This window comes from Barbatula barbatula, assembly GCF_947034865.1.
Source record: "Barbatula barbatula genome assembly, chromosome: 12".
In the NCBI taxonomy this organism is placed as follows: Eukaryota; Metazoa; Chordata; class Actinopteri; order Cypriniformes; family Nemacheilidae; genus Barbatula; species Barbatula barbatula.
In genome coordinates, this window is record NC_136775.1 from 8,526,127 (window position 1) to 8,546,943 (window position 20,817).

Consider the following 20,817-nt stretch of genomic DNA (forward strand, 5'->3'; position numbering starts at 1 on the left):
CATCCTCACTTCTGACTCTATAATAAAACAACTAAATTATGTCAGGACTATCCCAGGATTCAATGCAAGCTCTTTTCTATTACCCTCAAAACAACTTTCCACTTGCCCATTGCTTAGTAGGGGGCAAAGCATTTCAATGGAATAAACAATTAAACACTTAAGCAGACCAACAAGACAAAAAATTATGAGACAAATGTAAAGTCTTACCAATCTGTGTAAAGCCGTGTTCAGTCTTTCAGGTCCTGTCATTACCTTGTTAAGTCAACAAAATGGAAACTTGCATAAAAGGATAGCACACAATGCATAGAAGGATACCATACTAAGCAATATAAGAAAATGTCACTAACAATATCAACAACACTATAGCTTTACACAAAGATAAAAAAACTTATTTATAGACAGAACAGCAAATGATGTAACAAGATCTTTTTATTTGTTAATAAGTTTAATTAGTCAGCATTGTACAGTTAAACCCACAGATACCCTAGTGTCAACACAAACATATATGGACTTTACAGTGAATGTGTATGTGCGTGTGTGTACTTAAATATTTGGATATTGGAAACATGACAATGAATTTAAATACAAAGATTTTGTGTGTGTGTGTGTGTGTGTATTGTATAATCACAAGGTTGCTGTTGGATGATGAATGCTGGTGTGTATGCTTTGGGAGTAGTAACTTGGTATGAAGTACCCAGGCAGGCGAAATTCAACACAACAGAGATGCCATGTAAGAATTTCAGCCTGTGTTATGATACCCCATGCCAGAACACTGCCCTGTAAGGAGCTGACTACACATATTGAAACAGTTCAGAACTATCAAACATTTGACTCATCGGTTATAATATTCTTCACTATCCCTTCTCGTTCTCTTTTTTTTCACAGCATCAGGTAGATCACTCCACACAGACTAATCCACTCCACCTGTAAAGCAATGCAGCCAGAGCTAGTAAACATGGAAGCCTAGCAGTATAACATATGTGTACTTTAAGTATCCAACTAAGTATCGGCCTTACCTCTCACCAGTCGTAACGCGGACGCGATTGGGGAGGATGATGTCGTGGAGACTCGTGGCGGGGCGAGGGAGAGGACGAGCTTGGCGGCGCTGTTAGGGCCAGCTGCTGTCCCACATTCCGGTCCCGCCCATAATCTAAACTACGGGCAGTTGGTGGGCGGTACCGCCCCAGCTCTCTCCTCCACTCTTCATCAAAGGCAGCTGCCTCATCTAGAAGAGAACGTTTTTATAGTGAATTAAAGAGTTTTAGGCAGATGATCACAGTTAAAAAAACTGAGAAAGAGGTTTTTGACTCACTCTCCTCCAGGTTAAAGTAGTCCTGTCTCTCTTCACGATCACCCGTGAGTCGGTTTCTTGAACGTTCCATCACATGACCCCTTTCACCAATGTGATGCCCTATAGCCATGCGCTCCAGCCCACTTTCACTGTCACGCATTGTTTGACGTGTCTCCCTGATCTATACAAACACAGTTAAGCAAACACTTAGGGATGATGACACTTAACATTTGTGCCACTTGTGTCTAGCTAGTAATCATGTTCATTTTCTAACAATTACTTAAACGGATAGTTCACTCAAAAATAAAATTTCTGTCATCATTTACTAATTTTTCATTTCAAATCTATATAAATTTATTTGTTCTGATGAACACAGAGAATGATATTTGGAAGAATGCATGTAACCAAATAGTGCTTGACCACCGTTGACCTCCAAAGTAGAACAATTAGAATGCTAGTCAAAAGTGCTCTAGAACTGTTTGCTTTCCTGCATTCTTCAAAATATCACATTTTTTTACTTAACAGAACAAAGATATTTACAAAGACATTTTTCCTACTTTAGTAGTCAATGTAGGCCAAGATCTGTGTAACCGCAAACATCTTTCTCTGTGTTTAACAGAACCAGACAACTCTGCAGAAGAGCAGAGAGACAATGTAAAAAGGACAAGCTGCAGGCGACTTATGAAATAATGCGCGATATATATATATATATATATATATATATATATATATATATATATATCAAAAAGCTGTGAAACTACCAGGTGCAAGTATTTCTCGGAGCAAATGATTAAAAACTCAAGTAGTTCAATGGCACTATTCAATATAGTGAACTTTATGACTAATCCTACAAATAACATCCATCTTAAAATCTATCTGTTTAATTGATATAGTCACTAAATTGAAGGCAACAACTTCCTCATTAGATATTGTTCCTACACATTTGAAAAAAAAATGTTTTACTGTTTTGGGAAATTGTAAATTAAGAGTTTTCTTACATGGTCTTTCCAACTTACTGTAAACATGCTTTCGTTAGGCAGGTCTTGTATGAGTCCAATTTGGACACTACAGTTTGATCAAAATTGAGACACATTTCTAATTGACCTTTTATAGCAAATATCTTAGAGAAATCAGTATTGGTGGAACTACAAAGATTTCTTGACACAAACAGTGTTTTTGAGACGTTTCAGTCTAGTTTAAGGAGAAATCGCAGTACGTAGTCAGCCCTTCTGAGAGTTCTAAAGAGTGCATATTACAATCATGTAAATTTTCATTTCAATCAGTGTGTAATGTTGCCGTGTGTGAATCTATGCTGTTTGCAAAATTGTAAAGCCGAAGGTGAATAAATAAAAATGTTATCGGCTTGGAAAAAAGGGAGTCGACTCTGAAACAGTCGTGCCCTAGAACACTACATTTGGTCCCCTCCTACATTTTGCTAGCACTGCCCGCGACAACGCCACTTTTCTCCCCCAAACACTGTAGCTCGTGAGCCTCGTTTGCGGTAGACCCATCACAGCAGACTAGACCATCTGACCAATCAGATCAGAGTAGGGGATTAGACGGATGATTCGCCGAACGAATCATTTGTGAGCCAGTTAAGAAGTAATTTAAGAATAACTGCCTATTATAACAAAATAGTAGTGTTTTTACACCTTGTATGTACATAAACTTGTTGTTGGACACGACATTAACCAAAATTGGACCTTAAAAATCAAGGAATTTTTTACTCTTTAAACGATATCCTGTTAACGGTTAATTCAATTTAATTATAGTTTTACTAGACATGACTTCTGCATTTGATCAGTTGATCACACTATCAGGCCAAGGACAAAAAAGAAAGATGACGGCACAAACCCTCATCCAACCACCCCCCAAAAAAATCTGCTTTAACTTTACTAATTAAAGGAGCAATGTGGATTTATTGTCAGAAATGCAACGTAATGAACCGTTGTTTGTAATACCTTACCATACAGAGCAGACCTACATACACTGAATTAGCAGCCATGTTATGTATAGTACCCCTAAAAGGACAAACAACTCTACAAAGCGCGTGTCTTCTCCCTCTCCCCTGTGGTACGCAGTCCGGAAAAACATCTACTAACTTACTCCTAACTGCTATCTTGCTGTCAGATCAAACGCCTTTAACAGCGATGCCATTTACAGTTAGCTAGCTCAGACCTGTTTATAGATAATGTTATAATGCTAAAGCATATCATACAGACGTCTCAACTTCCAGACTCTGGATTTGAGTACTAAAAAAGGCTGTGTTTGAGGTCTATCGTCCAAGAACTCTGGATACATAAAAATAACTTGCAAAATTATGTTCTGAATGAAGCTTTCACTCTGCATTTATAACAAGTGTGTGCATGATGTAGAGAGCATAGAAAGGATCCTGTTGGCCGGTTGTATGATGACTATGCACACGTCCCCAAAACCCCAATCCCATCACAAATTAAAATAAATCAAATTTTTGCGATTTACACGGGTGATCCCAGCGGTCAAATCCTTATTTATAAGGAAAAAAATCACATCCCTGGACTCTTTTCATTTTACATCTTGAACAGTGTGTGGGCATTGAAGGCCTTGGCCTAAGCTGGTTAAAATATTGTTTGTGTGATAGAACCTTCTCTGTGGGCATTGGAAATTTTGTTTCATCAGTCGTCCCCTTGTGGCGTTCCCCAAGGGTCCATCTTTGCCCCAACCCTTTTTTTCTCTGTATATGCTCTTATAAGGAAATATCCTTAGGAAGCATGGAGTATCGTTTCACTTTTATTCAGATGATGCACAAATATATCTGCCTCTGAAGCAAAATGACACAAAAGGGTTAGGAAATCTGTTTGCATGTCTAGAGGACATTATAACTTGGCAGTCTCAAAATATTTAAGGTCTAAATTGTAATAGAACCGAAGTTGTTGTGTTTGGACCTCAGGTAAGTAAGGCTAATGTAAACCTTAGTCTTGGGTATCTGAACTTCTTCATCAAACCAACTGTGAGAAATAGAGTCCTCTTAGATTCCTCCCTAAATTTGATCAACATTAATACAGTAGTGAGGTCAAGCTTTTCCCAGTTTAAACATATTTTCTTTCTTTGGCCTTCTAAATCTTGCATGTGAAATTATAGTTTAATTTTATTAGTATTCTTTTTTTATTCCTTGTTTTTAATTTTAATTTGTACAGCACTATGGTCAACTTCTGTTGTGTTTATTGGTGTTTAATAAATACAAATACAAATACAAAATACAAAATAGATTTATACAGATTTGGAACAATTTAAGGGTGAGTAGATTAAGACAGAATTCTCTTTTTGGCTGAACTCTTCCTTTAAGTGACAAAGAATTACCTTTATAACTAAGCATAAATCCACTTAAGAACACAAATATATTGTGTTCAGTACTGATTGTTTGGCCATGTTTGCACCATTACCTGATTTACATCATTCCATTGAGTCAGGTTATAAAACAATGCAGGATGTGCAAAAATAAAACTCCTTAATATCTATGGAATTTACACCACTGCATGATTTGAGTATGTATTTAACATGTGTTGTGTGTGTTTACGTGTGCATGCATGTCTTACACCCCCAGGAGCGGTGCGTAGTTCACTGGTCTGCTGATAAACTTGAGGTGCTCCTGCGTCTGTGGAGGAGTACGAGATGACTGTTGAGGAGGAATAGGTCTGGCAGCTTGGAGCACCAGACATACGTTCCTACAGAGAAAAAAAGAACTGTTATAAAAGGACACGGGACACTTTTGATTAGGTGACAGAACCAGTGGACAGGTGATCAGAGGTGCCAGGAGATTAAATTTGCATCAAAACCTAATTCATTACAAGAACATCAAATCTACACCTTCTAAAAAATACACACTTTATCACGTCATGACTTGATCCACCAACATATACAAACTGAAGCCTTGTTATTACACCTGTGCTGTAAACCATGGTGTGAGTTCAGTCATTTTTAAATGTTTCTGGCAGGCCACCGTGAGACTCACCATGTTCTCCATCATTCCACTCATCATGCTGAACATGTCCATGAACCCTCCACCCTGAGACAAAACATAATATTTAAAATCTATCTCATAAATTACTTCATAACTGGTTTTAAATACGTGCTAGAAAGGGAATAAAGCAGACAAATATTTACAAATCTATAATGTATAAAATGAGAAAGATGACAAGGCCATACCATTCCCATCATGCCGAATGGAGTCAGGGCACCAGCCTGTGGCTACAAAAGGATGACACAACAATTGAATCTTCAATAGACAACATCAATCATTTCCACATAACATAAGTGTTAATACAACTTGCAGTGGAAAGTGTGCCAAGTTCAATATTGAATGGAAAGACATCTCAATCATACTTTTCTATGGTTTTAAAGGTTCTGATGGGTACCTGTATGCGTGTACGTGGATGCTGGATCTGAGGGGTCATAGGAAACGGGTCCATGCCAAATGACCCGAAGAGACTCCTCATCTGATGCCTGTGTGCCGCAAATGGATCCCTATCACAGCACCAGGTGCATACAATTTACAATCACTCATAGTATCCTCTAATAATAAGAGGTCAAAATGATATTATACTTATTATTTACATGTACAGAATTGGTAGATTCTTTAATGAAAACAGTCTTCCACTACATTTAAGGTATACCTTATACCTCAACGTGTTTCTAGTATTCAAACCTATGACCTTTGCGCATGCAGCTAACGCAATGCTCTAATAGCGGGGCTACAGGAACGTATTATTTAAGTAAACGTATACTTACATCATATATGGGTTGTCATCCACATCATTTAGGTAGCGAAACATTTTCGTTGCTAATTGGTTGTCAGAACCCGAACTTTTCAATTCTCTAAAATCGAAACCCAGCAGCGCCTCAGGCCAACCAATGATTGGTCAACCAATCATCAAGCTCCCCCTGCCAGATATGGAAAACAGTATCTAGTGGGGCTTTCGGGCTGTATTACCTAACAACAATACAAACCATCAATTTAGCCAGCTAGACGGACAAAACAACTGTACTGAATCAGTTCTGCAGAACATTTATACCTATGCGAACACGTTCGAACATTCCAGGCAGGTGCTGATCTAAAGCAGCCTACGAGCTATTACAGATGATTAGCCTAGCATAATAACATACACGACGAATGTTAAATCCCTATCAAGCCTTGAATATAAACGTCAGCTTTGCTTAAGCTGAATTTTGTCAGGGTGGCCCAAAAATAGCAGCATGCAGAGCAGACGGACCGACGGCTGTAACCTCCGCAGATGAGCACAGGAAGACAGTATGACAAAGGAAACAAAACCTTGAAGATCCTGGGCGAATATCGTGTGTTTCTGATAGACACACGCGCTTTTTCGGAAAGCTTTAGGTCAAAGTCGATACCGGGTCGCACGCTTGCACGAAAAATAAAGTCCCGTTATGAAGAGATGGCTTTGATGGGAAGATTACGCACACTTAGTAAAACAGGCACAAAAGCCAAACGTCAACAGAAAAACGAGATGGGAGGAGGAGGAAGAGGAGGGGAACAGCACTGCGCACATTCCGGTGAATAAATATAAAAGTTTAAGCGGCGATCGTGAACATTCATATTGGAGAGCAATAATATTGGAAAACAATAAATACAAACACGTTAATAATATACTGTGGTATGTATATAATACTGACGTTTGTTTGAAAATATATATCTATATTTGGGTAGGTCATTTGAAATGATGCTGTTGATTTTTACTTTAAATGTTATTTTTCATAAGTATGTACATTTTTCATTTATATGACTGTTTGGTCCACGCAAAGAAAGAACTTAAATAAAGAAAAAGGCTTTTTTTCTCCTCGCTTTTGCCCAGGCACCAATTGTTCATAGTGTTCAGATATTTCATCAAACGAAGAAAATGTATAAGAATGAGAATTTGAACGTACAAAATTAACCTTATTTAACATTAAACACGGATGATTTCTAGAGCTGTGCATTCTCATGCAGAGCATCTAAAATTATTATACATTTTTTTTGTAGAATCGCTAGATGGCTGTGCAGACTGCACAGGGTGCAGAGAACTTCTCTCGCGGACAGGAACGCCACCTTTCCACTCTTCCACTCAGACCCATCTTACTCAATTCCAGAGGGAGTCAATTGGTAGTCCAAGGAATAGCCAAAAGCGGCCTTTTGCTGTGCTTTGAAACGTAGCACTTGTTTTGGATTACAATATGAATAGATTTAATTATGCCATGTTGTTATTTACAGAGCGCATACAACTTTAAATAAAACAAGCTATCCCTGAATCATGTGCAGTTGCAGGAAAACGGTAAAGCCTAACTTTTGCCAAACATCTGCCATTATTTACTCATTTTGTTCCAACAGTCGCATTGACTATTTTATGATGATTTTAAAGAATCTTACTTTTTCATTCGCATGTTCCTCACAAGAAATGCCCACTCTTGACTAAACTACCATGTCATTCATATGAAAAACATTGCGCCTCGAGCGGGGCCGTTCACGAACTGCAGTTTGTTTGGGTGTGTTCAGAGTGGGCAGGCTGAGTGAACGCTGCATCTACGACTAGACGTTTTTCGCTTTCATTCACGTCAGATTGATACTCTCAAACCCGGACGTAACCAACGCCTAGTCGCCGGAGAGAAACGGTAAGCAGTTTGCAATTTATAGCAACAATCCTGTGGTATTTTACCGAATAGATTATAGTTTAATTATTTATGTGTTTGTTGGCGTGTTTCCCGTTGAGTAATTTCGATTTAGCATGATGTGTGACGCTCTGAGTGTTAGCGCGTTAGCTTAGCTTCACAGCATCCTGTCGCCTTCATTACTCGCAACTCTGATTTACTTTACTTCTGACAAATGTATAATATTAATAACAAATTTTCTTGACCACAAACTTTGTTTGACAACATTTTGTTTTTGGTAGTCGTCATTTAATGTAACGTTAGTTATCGGCTAGATTTATTTACGTTAACGTCTGTTCAATGTTCAACTTCATTGGTAACGTTAGGGGCGAAGTGTTTAGGAAAAGTTACATTTTGTGGTGTTTAAAGCTAACTTTTATGATTAATACAAATGAAAAGGATTCGTTTAACCTCGAATCGATGAAAATCCCAGTCAATCGGCGTTTGACTTGACACCTACTTTTTATTGTGTGTTGTTGTCTCAAGTTTATGTATAGTAGGCCTAATGTAACGTTAGTCATTACTAAGAATAAACGGATTAAAAAAGGTCTTATGACAAATAAATGATAGAAGATTGCGATAAAGTGAGTGAAAGTAGGGAACGGGCGATGAATAGCGCGAGAATGCGAAAGCAGCGACGTCTTCCTCTCAGCAGCATAATATGCGGAAGCAAGGACAGATTCTTGCAGATGTCTTTCTCTGTGTCTCCCTTTGTCTAAAATCAAATCACAACACCTTATTGTCAATTTTAGTAAATGCATTAAGCCTGCACGACATGCTTGTGAACACGCGAAAGAAGGAAATGATTCACGTTAAGGTATCTGGAATCTCGTGAGATATCAATGTTAACGCGATTATCTCTCTCTCTCACCATATAGATGCAGACCATAAAGTGTGTGGTGGTTGGAGATGGAGCTGTTGGAAAGACCTGCCTCCTCATCTCCTACACGACCAACAAATTCCCCTCTGAATATGTTCCCACGGTAAGGGTGCAGGGCTCAGGCTTCCAGATTCGGGGGGCAGTGATGGAATCAATATATAATATATATATCAATAGAAATGCCAGTTATTACTGTTGTCTTGCATGCATTGTGTAAAGTAAGGATCTTTGAGGTATGTGTTAGGTTATTTGAATGGATTATGGTGTTATCATCTGATTTTGTTTAAATGTTATGTATTGTTGGTTGGTTTCTGGTAGTGTATTATGCTGTTGTCAGCCAATTTACGTTGTTTGTGTGAGAAATGTGTATAAAGAAACTCTTATGTTCACTTTCATAACAAGATCTGTTGTTTGTTTTATTTGCAGGTGTTTGATAACTATGCTGTAACAGTGATGATCGGAGGCGAACCATATACATTGGGGCTTTTTGACACAGCAGGTAATGCAGTCTAGATTGCTTTCTAAAGATAGGGTTTGTACAGGCAAATGAAATCCCAATTTTTTTCAAGGTTTATAAAAATGCTTGGATTTGGGAGAAAGGGCTTGAAACTGCTTGAAATTAGTATGTGACAAAAGTTCTTATTGCTTTTGCCACTCCCTTTATATATTCTGCTATAGCTTTGCTTGCCGTAAGTCTTCGCATGTGGCTACATATGAAGAGTTCAGATGCAAAACCCTCTAAAAGTAACCTCCGTCAAAAATGAGATTATGATGTTAAGTGAGTGCTCTCCACCCATACAGTATGTTACATAAATAATTTTGCTTCAAAACCTACGGCTGTGACGGAGGCAGAATTTTACCACCACGGTGGTAACGGACAAATTAACCACAAGGGTTACAGATGTGTACAGCTGCACTAAATGCACATTCATAAGATGTGCTCAGAGTGCAAATTAATAAATGTCTGCTCACGCACGCGCAAGCGGTCTGTATCTAGTTTTTATTTTATTTATCGGTTAATTTCACAACAAGATCCATTGCAAGAACCTGGCCGTGCAGACACACGCTCGAACACACTAACAGAAACTAACAGAAACAGAAAAGCCTGATAAAAAATGCTTGACGAAAAGTCTTCTGACGCATTTAGAGGGTTTTGCATCTGAACTCCTCATATGGAACAGACAACATTGGAGGTTTGAAAACGAAATACAATGAATGGCTAAAAAACCAAGACCAAATCCTCGAGTAACCTTCTCCACAGTCTGCAAATCTGACATTTTTCTCCAAATAATGGAGTTAATATACAGACACAAACATAATGAAATAACCACACGAAACAAACTTCATTTTAGAATTTAATACCACTATATTGAGCTGTTCCCGAACAGCATATACAAATCCTTATTCTTCAAAATATCAAAGTCAACTGTAACAAACCTGTCTATTGCAGGATTAGGCCTAACGAAATAATGTAAATGTTGTCTCAAATAATATTAGGCAATATATTAAATTATATAAAAGTAGAAAAGTTCTGGCAACATAGATGAAAGAAGTAATGAAAAGTGAAAATTATGATTTTTATTTTTCCATCTGTTTGCCCTACATCAGGGCTATTCAATTAAAGTTCCAAGAGGTCCGGTCTTTATATTTTCTTCTAAAAGGAGTTACGGACAATGTTTTTTGAAAATAAATAAATATTTAATACATTTAGCCCAGTTTTATATTCTGTATAAAAGATGTGATCCATTTATTTAATATTTCTATATATGTAGTCTATGTGTAGGCTCTGTGGTTCAAGGGGAATTCAAATGCTATATAACAATTAAAATAAAAAACAGAAAACGACTATCTAAATCAGCCTTTCCATGCCATTGTCACCTTTTCACTTTCATTCCAGAACTACTATCTCTATATTATTTTCCAATTAAAACTTTATTACAATGCGAACCTGCTTGTGAAAACCCAGCAAAAGTCCTTTATAAAATCATCCTACAGAATATTCTGTAAAAATATAACAATATCTTCAATGTTGAGTGAATGATACCAAAATCTTAGGGAAATCAATGCTTGAAATTAATCTTTGATGCTTGTTATAGTAATAAATTAGATAATGAGATGTTATCTCCATTTTTGCTAGTTAAACGACGAAAGAAATGGTCAGCATGCCCGGCACAGGATCTAGAAGGATTGTCTCTATTCTCTTAATGAGTCATGGGTGTATTTTTGGCATTATGTGCTGTAAACCAATCAGAGTATCATTTCCCATTCCCTTTGAGCCAGTCGCGCTCGTTTCATGGCGGATTCGCAGTTTACATGGTGGAATTTGCAAGAGCAACTGCGCGCTTCTCCAGAGAAATGTGTCTGCTCGTGCGCGGGGTGAATACACGTGAAACTATCTACAGGACAAGTCGGATTTTTTATTTGTAGTAATTGCTATTATTGTGTGCTGCTGGGCATCCCTTTGTGTTTAATAAGCATAATGTTTGTGCGCTATGCACCAGCTTATTGCCACGTATTACTAACACGCTCTTTAAATAACAAAAAAATATTGCGCCGTTGACTTTAGACTAGGTTTCAGTTCAACTTAGTCAACTTTAGCTCCTCAGTCTCTTTAAATTGAGTTTTTCAGAGTAAACTATTTAAAATGGATTAAGATGGATCCCTGTAGCTCAGTGGTAAGAGCATGGCATTAACAACGCCAAGGTTGTGGGTTGGATCCCAGGGGATTGCACATACTTAGAAACAAATGTATAGGATAATGCAATGTTAGTCGCTTTAGATAAAACCATCTGCCAAATGCATAAATGTAATTGTTTACAGAAAAGAAAACCACAGTAAAAAATACAGCGAAAATAATTTGGTAACGCTTTAGATTACGGCCTGCAATGTACCGCATTATTAAACAGAATGTACAGCATAACTAATAGTATCAATAATGTGCCTCTACAGCACATATCTGTAGGTAAAGAGGAACAATATTTAAAGTTTGGGGAATGAAGATGTCAGGAAATTATAAGTATTTTAAAACTGAAATTATGCGTTCAGTTTTTTCCCAAGCAAAACAGAACCAATGAAGCATGCAGACTGTCAACAGTAAATTTGACCCTAGGATACATTTTTATTTGATAGATTTTAGGATTGTTGGTCACAAATAATTTCTTTCAATTATGAGTTATTTTGATAAGTTTTAAGGTGTAAAATCTGTCTTTTGAGACATCAAGTAGTTCAAGAGAGGTCTGATTTGGATGCTTATATGGCAAAAATATTTTTTCACATTTTCGTTACTCTTACCCCTTACTCTCAAAGCTTAGCAAATATTGTTCCCCTATATCTACAGATATGTTCTGTAGAGGTACATTATTGTCACAATTAGTTACGTTGCAAATCCTGTTTAATTATGAGGTACATTGCGGGCCGTAATCCAAAGCATTACTGAATTATTATTTAGTAAATGTTACATTTATCTATAACCAGTTCAAATCTTAATATTTAAAGCTTAGTCAGAGCAATGACATACATTTTTGACAACAATTTTATGAACTTACATTTCTATCTTTTACATGGTAATACATAAACCAGAGATTTACATTGAAAAAAACATTTAAACAATACAAGTGGAATAATCAAACAGTGTACCAATATGTAACAGACAGTTACTTGCATACAATTACTTACATTTATATGATCTTTATTCAATTTGTTTGTGTGCTTACCCTTGCGCACATGTGGACGCATCATGTCCAACAAGATGTTTGCTCCTTTGTTTGAAAACCCTATCTACAATAACTCTCAGAGCAGAAGAAAGGTTTAAATGAACTCGAACTGTTTCTGTTCTCTCAGGTCAGGAAGACTACGACAGACTTCGGCCTCTCAGCTATCCGCAGACAGACGTCTTCCTGGTTTGCTTCTCTGTCGTTTCTCCTTCCTCCTTTGAGAACGTGAAAGAGAAGGTGGGTCTTTTCCCAGCACTCTCTGCTACCTGTTTTCCTGCTTTTCTGTGGGATCAAAGCATAGAAGAGCCCACCTTTGTTAATGACAATAGTTTTTATCAAACTTATATGATTTGGCATTAAACGTTTATTGATGACCAATTAAAATCCCAGTGTAATAAAGTCATAATTTTTTGTTTGCTTTTATGTCATGATTTAAATATACTAAAGAATTGTATAATGATTGCTAAACTGTAAAAAAGACTTTTGACCTTGAAAACAGACTTCCTACATAGCATATCTTTCTCTTCCTCAGTGGGTACCAGAGATCTCTCACCACTGTCCACGCACTCCATTCCTTCTGGTGGGCACTCAAGTCGACCTGAGGGACGACAGTAACACTGTGGAAAAACTTGCCAAAAACAAGCAGCGCCCCATATCGCCCGAAAGTGGGGAGAAGCTGGCCAGAGACCTCAGAGCTGTGAAATATGTAGAGTGCTCCGCCCTCACACAGGTTAAAAGACAATCCACACACGCCTTTGATGACACAACAGCTGTCATAACTTATTGTCAGACATGTGACGTACAGCGAATGCTATTTCACTTTACGTTTTCTTTGTTCCCTGCAGAGAGGTTTGAAGAATGTATTCGACGAGGCGATTCTTGCCGCGCTTGAACCTCCCGAGACGAAACCGAAGAAACGCTGCATTCTCTTGTAAGGAAGATCAGTAGCGAGTGATACTCACTTCAACATGAGGGGGTGGAGAAAACTAAATGTTCTGGTGGGGTTTTGGGGGGGGGGGGGGTTGGTTTTGGAATAGAGTTTAATTGAAAAAAATTATGGGGAAAATGAACTGGAGATATTGGGCAACGAAATGGTATTGTAAACAAACAAACAAATGCGCACCGTGCCTTTCTAAATCTTTCTAGAACAACAGAGGAAATGACTGCAATTTGAAATCAATAGCGCCCCTAAAAACAAAGAATAGAACGATGAAAATATACAGGCAAGCTTTATGCACATGTCTTCGAGAACAACGTATATAAATCCACTTAAATGCTTTAAATGTTATTTACACTGCAGTTTTATGTGATCTGTCTGAAAAAAGTGTGACGGCACATACAATTTGATTTTTAAATCCTTCCAAATTCTGAACGCTGTCAAAGATGAATGATTTGATAGGCTTAACATTTAGGAACATTGGACAGACAAGCTTTGCTCAGAGCTGCATACGAGTGGTTAACACACAACGTCTGCAAACAGCACATTTTAAAATGAGTAAAGCAAAACGTGCTGACTGCTTTCATTTGTGCTTCTGCAGGCTATTTGTTCTTTAACCAGTGGATAGTGTCTTTGTGCAGTAAGCTGTATCTCAGCTTTCTTGGATCTGTTCAGTTGAGCATAAAACTGGCACAAAGCTACTTTATGGGGATTTCATTGTCAAGTTTTGGCATTCTAGAAATGTTGCACCAACACCACATACTAGGTTCTGTCTAGTATGTGGTCATACTGTTTAGACCTCAAGTTTTAGTAATTACTGAGCTGGATCTGGCACAAAAGCAAGCGTATGTGATTGGTTTGGGCATTCGATTAGCTCTTATTACTGACAATGGCATTGAGATCAACATAACCAATAACGATTTTAAATATTTTAACAATTGTTTGAAAACAAGCTTGTTATACAGTTTTTGATGGATCAGAGTGTTATACCCATATAAACCAAACTCTCTGTAGCCAAATCCCTTCCCGAGTGTCCTGTATTAGATTTTTAAGAAATGGTTAAGAGAGTTTGGGACCTTATGTGGGAGCCAATGGAGTCTTAGTTTAAAGCATTTGTTTCTTCCTATATGAGCCAGGCTGTTTTCTTCTGTGGTTCATACTCCTAGAATCTCTCTTAAGTGCATTTACTCTCGAGCTATGCAGTGCCTTCTGCTGGCCGTTTAGAAAACTGAATTTATTTTTTCTTTCAACCTGGAGTATGATGTATTAAATGTATTACTGTTTTTCTCTTGGGTGAATGAATTTAGTGGTGATGCATTTTGAAACTTGAGTTTTTAATGACTTTTTATTTTTTTCCGCTAGAGTACCATTTGATTGTGATTTATTAATAAAATAACAGTTTAAAATGTAATATTTTGAATAACCGATCTTAACAGTCATGCGAATAAAAGGAGGATGATAATGGTTGAAAATGAGGCCTTTTCTTAGTCAAGTTCTGCGGTGTTTGGAATCTCACTATATTTGTAATAAAAGTGGTTTGACTGACACGCAACTGGTTTTCGTACCCTGCTTATTAAGCCATTTTTGTATTTGCATATGTGTAACCTGTAACAACAGACAAACATGGAAGTAGTAGGCTACAAATAATAATTAACAAACTTTTATTCTACAAGACAGTAGACTATAGAAAACAGTAGGACTTCTATGCAACCGGCAAGCAAAAACAAACACACCTGATGGATGGCTACAGATACGCAGGTGGATGTTTACATCCAGGCAAGATAAACTCAAATAAATAAACACAAACAGTCAAACCGTAAAGAAATCATGCAGTAAATGGAACTCTAGACTAGGATTAAGTGGTATCATCTGAAGGCTATATAAACAATACTAACATTATTTTCCTGCTGTTATTCTGGAGTTAGTGTCAGCTTTAAGAGCAAGTCTGAGCAAGTTAATGGTTTGCTTTTCATGTGTTTTGAGAATTTAAAGAAACAAAAAAAGGCTTTGCTGGACTAAAAGAAGGAACATACATTTTTAACAACAAAACTTAACAATCATCTGGCATAAACATTTGGCTGTTGTTCGCACCCATCAAAACAATTTTGCACATGGAGAATAATGACACTGATCATATAGATGGTTTCATCACACGCCTGGTCCGAAGTTAACTTCCAGTCTTGTGTTTGGTTATAATATAACAATTTATTTTTAGGGCTGTCAAACAATTAATCATGATTAATCATATTTAGAATACGTTTTTGTTTGTGTTTACATAATATATGTCTGTGTACTTTGCACACATGCATATATTTAGGGAAAAAATATATAAACATTAATAACCATTTATATATAATTTTGATGATTGGTAAATATAAATAAATATATGTATATGTGTATATAGATACAAATGAATATGCACAGACAATACACAGATGTAAACACAAAACTTATTCTGTGTACAATTAATCGCAACTGCCCTATTTATTTTATATTTAATTTATATCCATATTGATTCATATTTATGTATTATTGTATATTAATTTATTATGTTATATTATAACTGCTAAACAGTTAGCCTATTGATTCATTGCGGAAGTTTGCCGGAAATTAAGTTTGAGCCTCATAACGTTTGTTTGTTGTTGTCTGAAACCGTCTATATCAGGAACATACTCTCAATAATCACCATTTAGTATACAGCCGGGTCAAAGTAAAAGTAGTTAAAAACATAAATGGGCAAAATCTATAGGATAGTAGCAAATTTTACAAAATGTAAAATTACAACTAAATAGCATTTGGGGTGAAATTAGTCTTTTAATATATCATTCAATTGTAAATAGATTTTTGTCGTAAATATACCTGACAAGATTGTTACACTGAATGACATATTAGTGGGCGTATTCTGTAAATCAGGGAAACATTTATGATATTTATTTTTTGCTCATAAAAATAAAAACAAAAATGCAATTAAATTAAACAGAAAACCTTTTTATTTTTTTTAACAACAACAATTTAAAGCAGTATTACACTTATTGTTTTTATGCCTAAACTGTTTTTCGTCTTTGACCCACACATTCTATTATTTTCAAAGAAAGGGGAGAAATCTTTTTTGCTAGCTGGCTCGGTTCCCTTTCATCAACAAACAGGAGATAATGATTGAGTTGGTTTGTTATCTTCACATGGGGTTTGTGGAATAGGTATTTGGTTGTCAGGAGTGCTTCATTCTCGGCATGTGTGTATTAGCACTGTGTTTTTACACTGCTGACAGCGAACCGAACAGCACCAGGAGAACTTACACGAGCAACGCTGTACCACCTCTGCTCGGCCTGCACGGAACCCTGGGCCACAGCATAACAGCTCACATCCATCTGGTGCCAACCTTGAGGTTCCTTCAGACAGCAAGAGATGTGAAACGATAAGAATTTTGAAAGAAAGGTAAGGAAAAGTACAAAGTGTGAAATATCATATCAAAGTGATATGTTTATTTGTGTGATTCTGTTGTATATTTTTACCATTACAGCGTCGCCCTGCAGTACCAGGGATGCCATTATCTGGATCTAGACGGCAAAAATCTGGTGAGGGAGCCAAGTAAACCAGATCCCGTGTGGCTGGTGGCTTCACCTGGGGGTCCCGTGGAAGAAGAGCTGTGCGAGAGCCCACGCGCGTGAGTCGTACCTGAGTGGAAATCACATCATCAATAAGTTACTGTCCCTCACAATTATGAGGTCCCACCTCGATTGGGACACTCCCTACCTCTGTGGCTCCATCAAAGCGTTCTTTCAACACAGCACCAACCCGGCGAAATGGAGGCATGACCTTCCAACAGGTTTTGAGCTCACATGATCCAGAAACACCGTGACACTTGCACTCCACCTGCATGTTATGAAGAATCGCCTGAACGAGGAACAAGAAAACCGTGAAAACCAAATCAACACTGATTGTTTGATTTCAGCCAGTGAAAAACATCTTGCCTTCCGTCCCGCTTCATTATTGTGGATGTTCATTAGTGGCCGTCCCGATGACATGCCTTTTGCTCTCTCTGGCTCGTCCACGAAGTTCTGGGAGAATGCAACGCCGTAAGACAGGTTATCGGAACAGCCTGACCACTGGAAGCCTGGATGGGAGCAGAGACAGGTATGTGTTTGGCATACACGTTTCTTTTCCTTATGTGGATTTGTTATTACATAGTTTTTGTACTAACCCTCTGGGCTGACCCCTCTGACCTTACGGTCACAGCCACACCTTTCCAGCTCTCCCCTGCTACAGCCTCGAGTCACGGCCACGGCTACTGCGGCCGATGCAAGAGCGTGGACAAAAGCCGCCTCACGGGTGCCTAAAGAGAGCACATACACTGATGGATAAGAATTGAGATCAATCAGAATTGAAGGATTACAGCAGTATGAAGTATGTGTCCAGTTGTAATGTTATTGTAACCTTGATTCATGACTCGTCCAAACACATTAATCCCGCGTTGCGTGGTGGAACAATTCCAGCGCCGGTTTCGATACTGATGTTGGCACTGTGGTGATGGAAACACAAGAAAAGGGGAATTTTAATACTTTAGACCTAAAAAATGTTAATGATATAATTAGATGGAAAGTGAAGTTTGGGGGCTTTTATTTTATATTTCTTGAGTTTCACATCAATAGTGATTGTGATTTAAATCTTTTTAGCTATTCTAAAATGAAGAGAAATCGTCTTGTACTGCCCAGCCCAAACTTCCTGTTTTAACAGGAAATATGTAATTTAACTAAATGAAACTACCCGAAAACTTGAAATAACTTTTATGCTGAAATGGTGCATTTATTTGTGCATAAAAATCAGAAATCCACAAATAAATACCAGAATGCGCTCCACATTTTTTATTATTATATATTGGCTTTTTACCTCCTCAATGACCATCTCTGCAGCCCTTCGAACAGACTCCATGACCTCCCCCCGTGCCCGGCATACCCCAACTTGGCCTGGTGTTAAACCCCTCAGACGGCCACATGGTTCTGTACCAGATACAGGACGTGAGCGTGGCAGACGTGCCAGAGAGCTGCAGAGAGAAGATGATAATGAAAGAAGGGATAGAAAGACAAATTAAAAAGAAATACTATAGAAAATAGGACAATAGCTCAGAAAAATAACGTGTATTAAAAGATAATGTTGTAATAGACGTTGAGATCTACAATAAATCGCAGTATATAAGAAAGCCAATTAAAAGGATAAGTTGAAAATAAATAAAGATGGCATCTTTTACAAGTTATGGCATAACAAATAAGTGCGTTCACACAGGCCAACTTACAGCCAGTTGGTTGCCATGGTGAGGTGGGTTGCCCATAGCAACAGCAGGAGTCGTCCCGTAAGAGTCACAGAGGAGTCAGTGGGCATCAGATTGTCTGTCTGTCTGTCTTGCTGTCTGTGTCTGATTTACTGTTTATCTGTCTGTTTCCTTTACTGTACCTGTGATGTTGGGGTTGTTCCCCTCATATCTGTCACAATCAACAGATAGGAAATGCTCTTTCTTTTACTGAATTATTGATATGATACAATAAATATTTTATTCCTACACATCAAATAAAACTAATCAGTCAAGCCCAATTTTATGTGTATGCACAGTAAATCACAGCAAATTAAACTAAACATTTATTTAAATATTTGTATAAGCATAAATAAATCACGCAAGTTTTAAAGCTAATATTTCTTATCTAATAAATTATTATTAGTCATTACAAATGTCAGAAAAGTATAAATGTTTACCACTCTGAAGTCCACACCGATCCAAAATATTCCAGGAGAAGAACCATTCGTATATTTACAGTATATCCTATTCCAAATTTATCATTCAAATTTATCTTCTCTAACTATTTCCACTTTTGTTTTAAAGATAAACTTCCTCTAAGCTGGAATCTTATTGTTACAGAGAGAGAGATTTTTTTTCATAAAAAAAGAGTCTGGTTTTGTTTGAAGATTGGTTTGAGTAAAGTGACCCAGAAAGTAGTTATAAAGCTAATAAATTAAAATTTGCATTAAAATATATGATCTTCTCTGGTTCTGTTAAAAACAAAACAATTAAATGAATAAATCTGACAAAGCCCTTTCCTCTGCTTAGGGCAGCATCAGTTTGTGTGGAAAAAGTTTCAGAATTCTGTAATCCAATTTGTCCTCCAAATGAATGCACTCCAAGGTTAAAAAAGTGTAGATGAAGTGATGGTTGTGGGGTTATAAAGGAAGGATGAATAAAGGGTGGGAGGGTTGGAGACATCCTAGAGGGGAGGGAGAAAGGTTTTTACCATAGTACATTAGAATTGAGGGATGAGCTTGGACTCATTGTTCAATTTACTCAGTACGTAATATGTGACCTCTGGTTAATGACAAGTGCTTCAACTCGTGGGACTATGCAAATTCTAACACCCTTGACTCTGTTGTATTTGTGTGTGCAAGAGGACAAGCAACCAAAAGACAAGTGCCAAATTACATCTGTAGATCTGCAAATAAGTGTGTACGTGAGTGAGAGAGAGAGAGAGAGAAAGAGAGAGTTAGAGGGAAGGAATTCCTTTTCTGAATGTATGGGACTTTAGCATCTGTTACCTAGTATCAGTGAAGGGTGCATTAGAAAATGTTGCCTTTAAATCTTGAGACCCTCACAAAAGCATTTCGCTTTAAAGCCATCGGAAATTGAAAAAGAAATATGTGCCTTAACAATAAATAACCTGATAGATAGAACACAGCAGTGGAAGGGTGCACGAACCTGTCCTGACACAGGCCCTGTGTGAACGTGTCTTACCTAATGTTTAATTTTCCCAAACTTTTGTTGCTTTTTTTACGAGTATCCTCCCCCCTTTTTACTCCCTCTGCTCTGCTCTCTCTTTCTCTCTCTCTATATTGTCTTCGAAGAAGGGATGACATTTAGACAAGGAGGAGAAAACACAGTGCTGACAAATATTAGAACTGAGGCAGATAAATCACCAGAGAGAGGGACAAGATCACTGAGTTCACCGATCTATATACAGGATTTGTGACTTTATAATATAACCTTTTTTATTTTAATAAGCGTTTAAGGCAAGAAATACATTTTGTGGAAACAACTGTATTAGTAGTAGTATTTTTATAACAAGCAGGTATCCGTTATACCCGAAAAGACTCAAAATACGACTAAATTTTTTTTGCCAAAACTACATGAATATACCTAAATGTATTTTTCTCAAGAACAAAATGTTTGTCTGCCAGATCATAGTCAACAAGATGTAACCAACACGCAGGCGGGTAGTCCAAAACTAAATTTAGAAGAACTTGACAAATGTATTTCGCACTACATTAGATTTTAACAAAT

General features: G+C 37.4%; 3 protein-coding genes across 9 annotated transcripts; 1 reads left to right on the forward strand and 2 right to left on the reverse strand.

Moving 5' to 3' along the window:
- Window positions 1-411: 411 nt before the first annotated feature.
- Window positions 412-6,821, reverse strand: mlf2 (myeloid leukemia factor 2). Of its 2 annotated transcripts, none has more exons than XM_079469132.1 (9): window positions 6,343-6,821; window positions 6,059-6,260; window positions 5,686-5,794; window positions 5,477-5,518; window positions 5,283-5,336; window positions 4,867-4,995; window positions 1,313-1,472; window positions 1,017-1,225; window positions 412-924 (listed from the first exon to the last, which is right to left on the reverse strand). In XM_079469132.1, exons 2-8 carry the CDS (start codon window positions 6,100-6,102, stop codon window positions 1,020-1,022), a joined length of 744 nt encoding a protein of 247 aa, XP_079325258.1. In that variant the 5' UTR covers window positions 6,103-6,260; window positions 6,343-6,821; the 3' UTR covers window positions 412-924; window positions 1,017-1,019. The 2 variants fall into 2 exon arrangements, with proteins under 2 accessions (XP_079325258.1, XP_079325259.1); XM_079469133.1 differs by having other exon boundaries at window positions 6,059-6,211; window positions 6,600-6,808.
- On the forward strand, window positions 6,499-15,051 carry cdc42l (cell division cycle 42, like). 6 transcript variants are annotated; one of them, XM_079469138.1, is made up of 9 exons: window positions 6,499-6,841; window positions 7,308-7,427; window positions 7,536-7,596; window positions 7,718-7,933; window positions 8,848-8,952; window positions 9,276-9,348; window positions 12,690-12,799; window positions 13,095-13,292; window positions 13,408-15,051. In XM_079469138.1, exons 5-9 carry the CDS (start codon window positions 8,848-8,850, stop codon window positions 13,495-13,497), a joined length of 576 nt encoding a protein of 191 aa, XP_079325264.1. In that variant the 5' UTR covers window positions 6,499-6,841; window positions 7,308-7,427; window positions 7,536-7,596; window positions 7,718-7,933; the 3' UTR covers window positions 13,498-15,051. The 6 variants fall into 6 exon arrangements, with proteins under 6 accessions (XP_079325264.1, XP_079325260.1, XP_079325261.1 ...); XM_079469139.1 differs by having other exon boundaries at window positions 6,795-6,942; window positions 7,818-7,933; XM_079469137.1 differs by having other exon boundaries at window positions 6,815-6,942.
- A 1,417-nt stretch (window positions 15,052-16,468) lies between these two features.
- Window positions 16,469-18,875, reverse strand: wnt4b (wingless-type MMTV integration site family, member 4b; the record flags this gene model as incomplete). Its single annotated transcript, XM_079469497.1, has 8 exons — window positions 16,469-16,888; window positions 17,012-17,174; window positions 17,253-17,393; window positions 17,471-17,613; window positions 17,701-17,832; window positions 17,934-18,018; window positions 18,387-18,540; window positions 18,790-18,875. The coding sequence occupies 8 exons, from the start codon at window positions 18,873-18,875 to the stop codon at window positions 16,719-16,721; spliced, it is 1,074 nt and encodes a 357-aa protein (XP_079325623.1). The 3' UTR covers window positions 16,469-16,718.
- Window positions 18,876-20,817: the final 1,942 nt, after the last annotated feature.

Coding starts and splice junctions, on each gene's coding strand:
- mlf2 (XM_079469132.1), bottom strand. CDS start 6,102: ATGTTTCGCTACCTAAATGATGTGGATGACAACCCATATATGAT. Junction 5,795..6,058: donor GATGACAACCCATATATGAT/GTAAGTATACGT, acceptor GTGCTGTGATAG/GGATCCATTTGCGGCACACA. Junction 5,519..5,685: donor ATCCACGTACACGCATACAG/GTACCCATCAGA, acceptor ATCCTTTTGTAG/CCACAGGCTGGTGCCCTGAC.
- cdc42l (XM_079469138.1), top strand. CDS start 8,848: ATGCAGACCATAAAGTGTGTGGTGGTTGGAGATGGAGCTGTTGGAAAG. Junction 9,349..12,689: donor GGGGCTTTTTGACACAGCAG/GTAATGCAGTCT, acceptor CTGTTCTCTCAG/GTCAGGAAGACTACGACAGA. Junction 12,800..13,094: donor TTGAGAACGTGAAAGAGAAG/GTGGGTCTTTTC, acceptor TCTCTTCCTCAG/TGGGTACCAGAGATCTCTCA.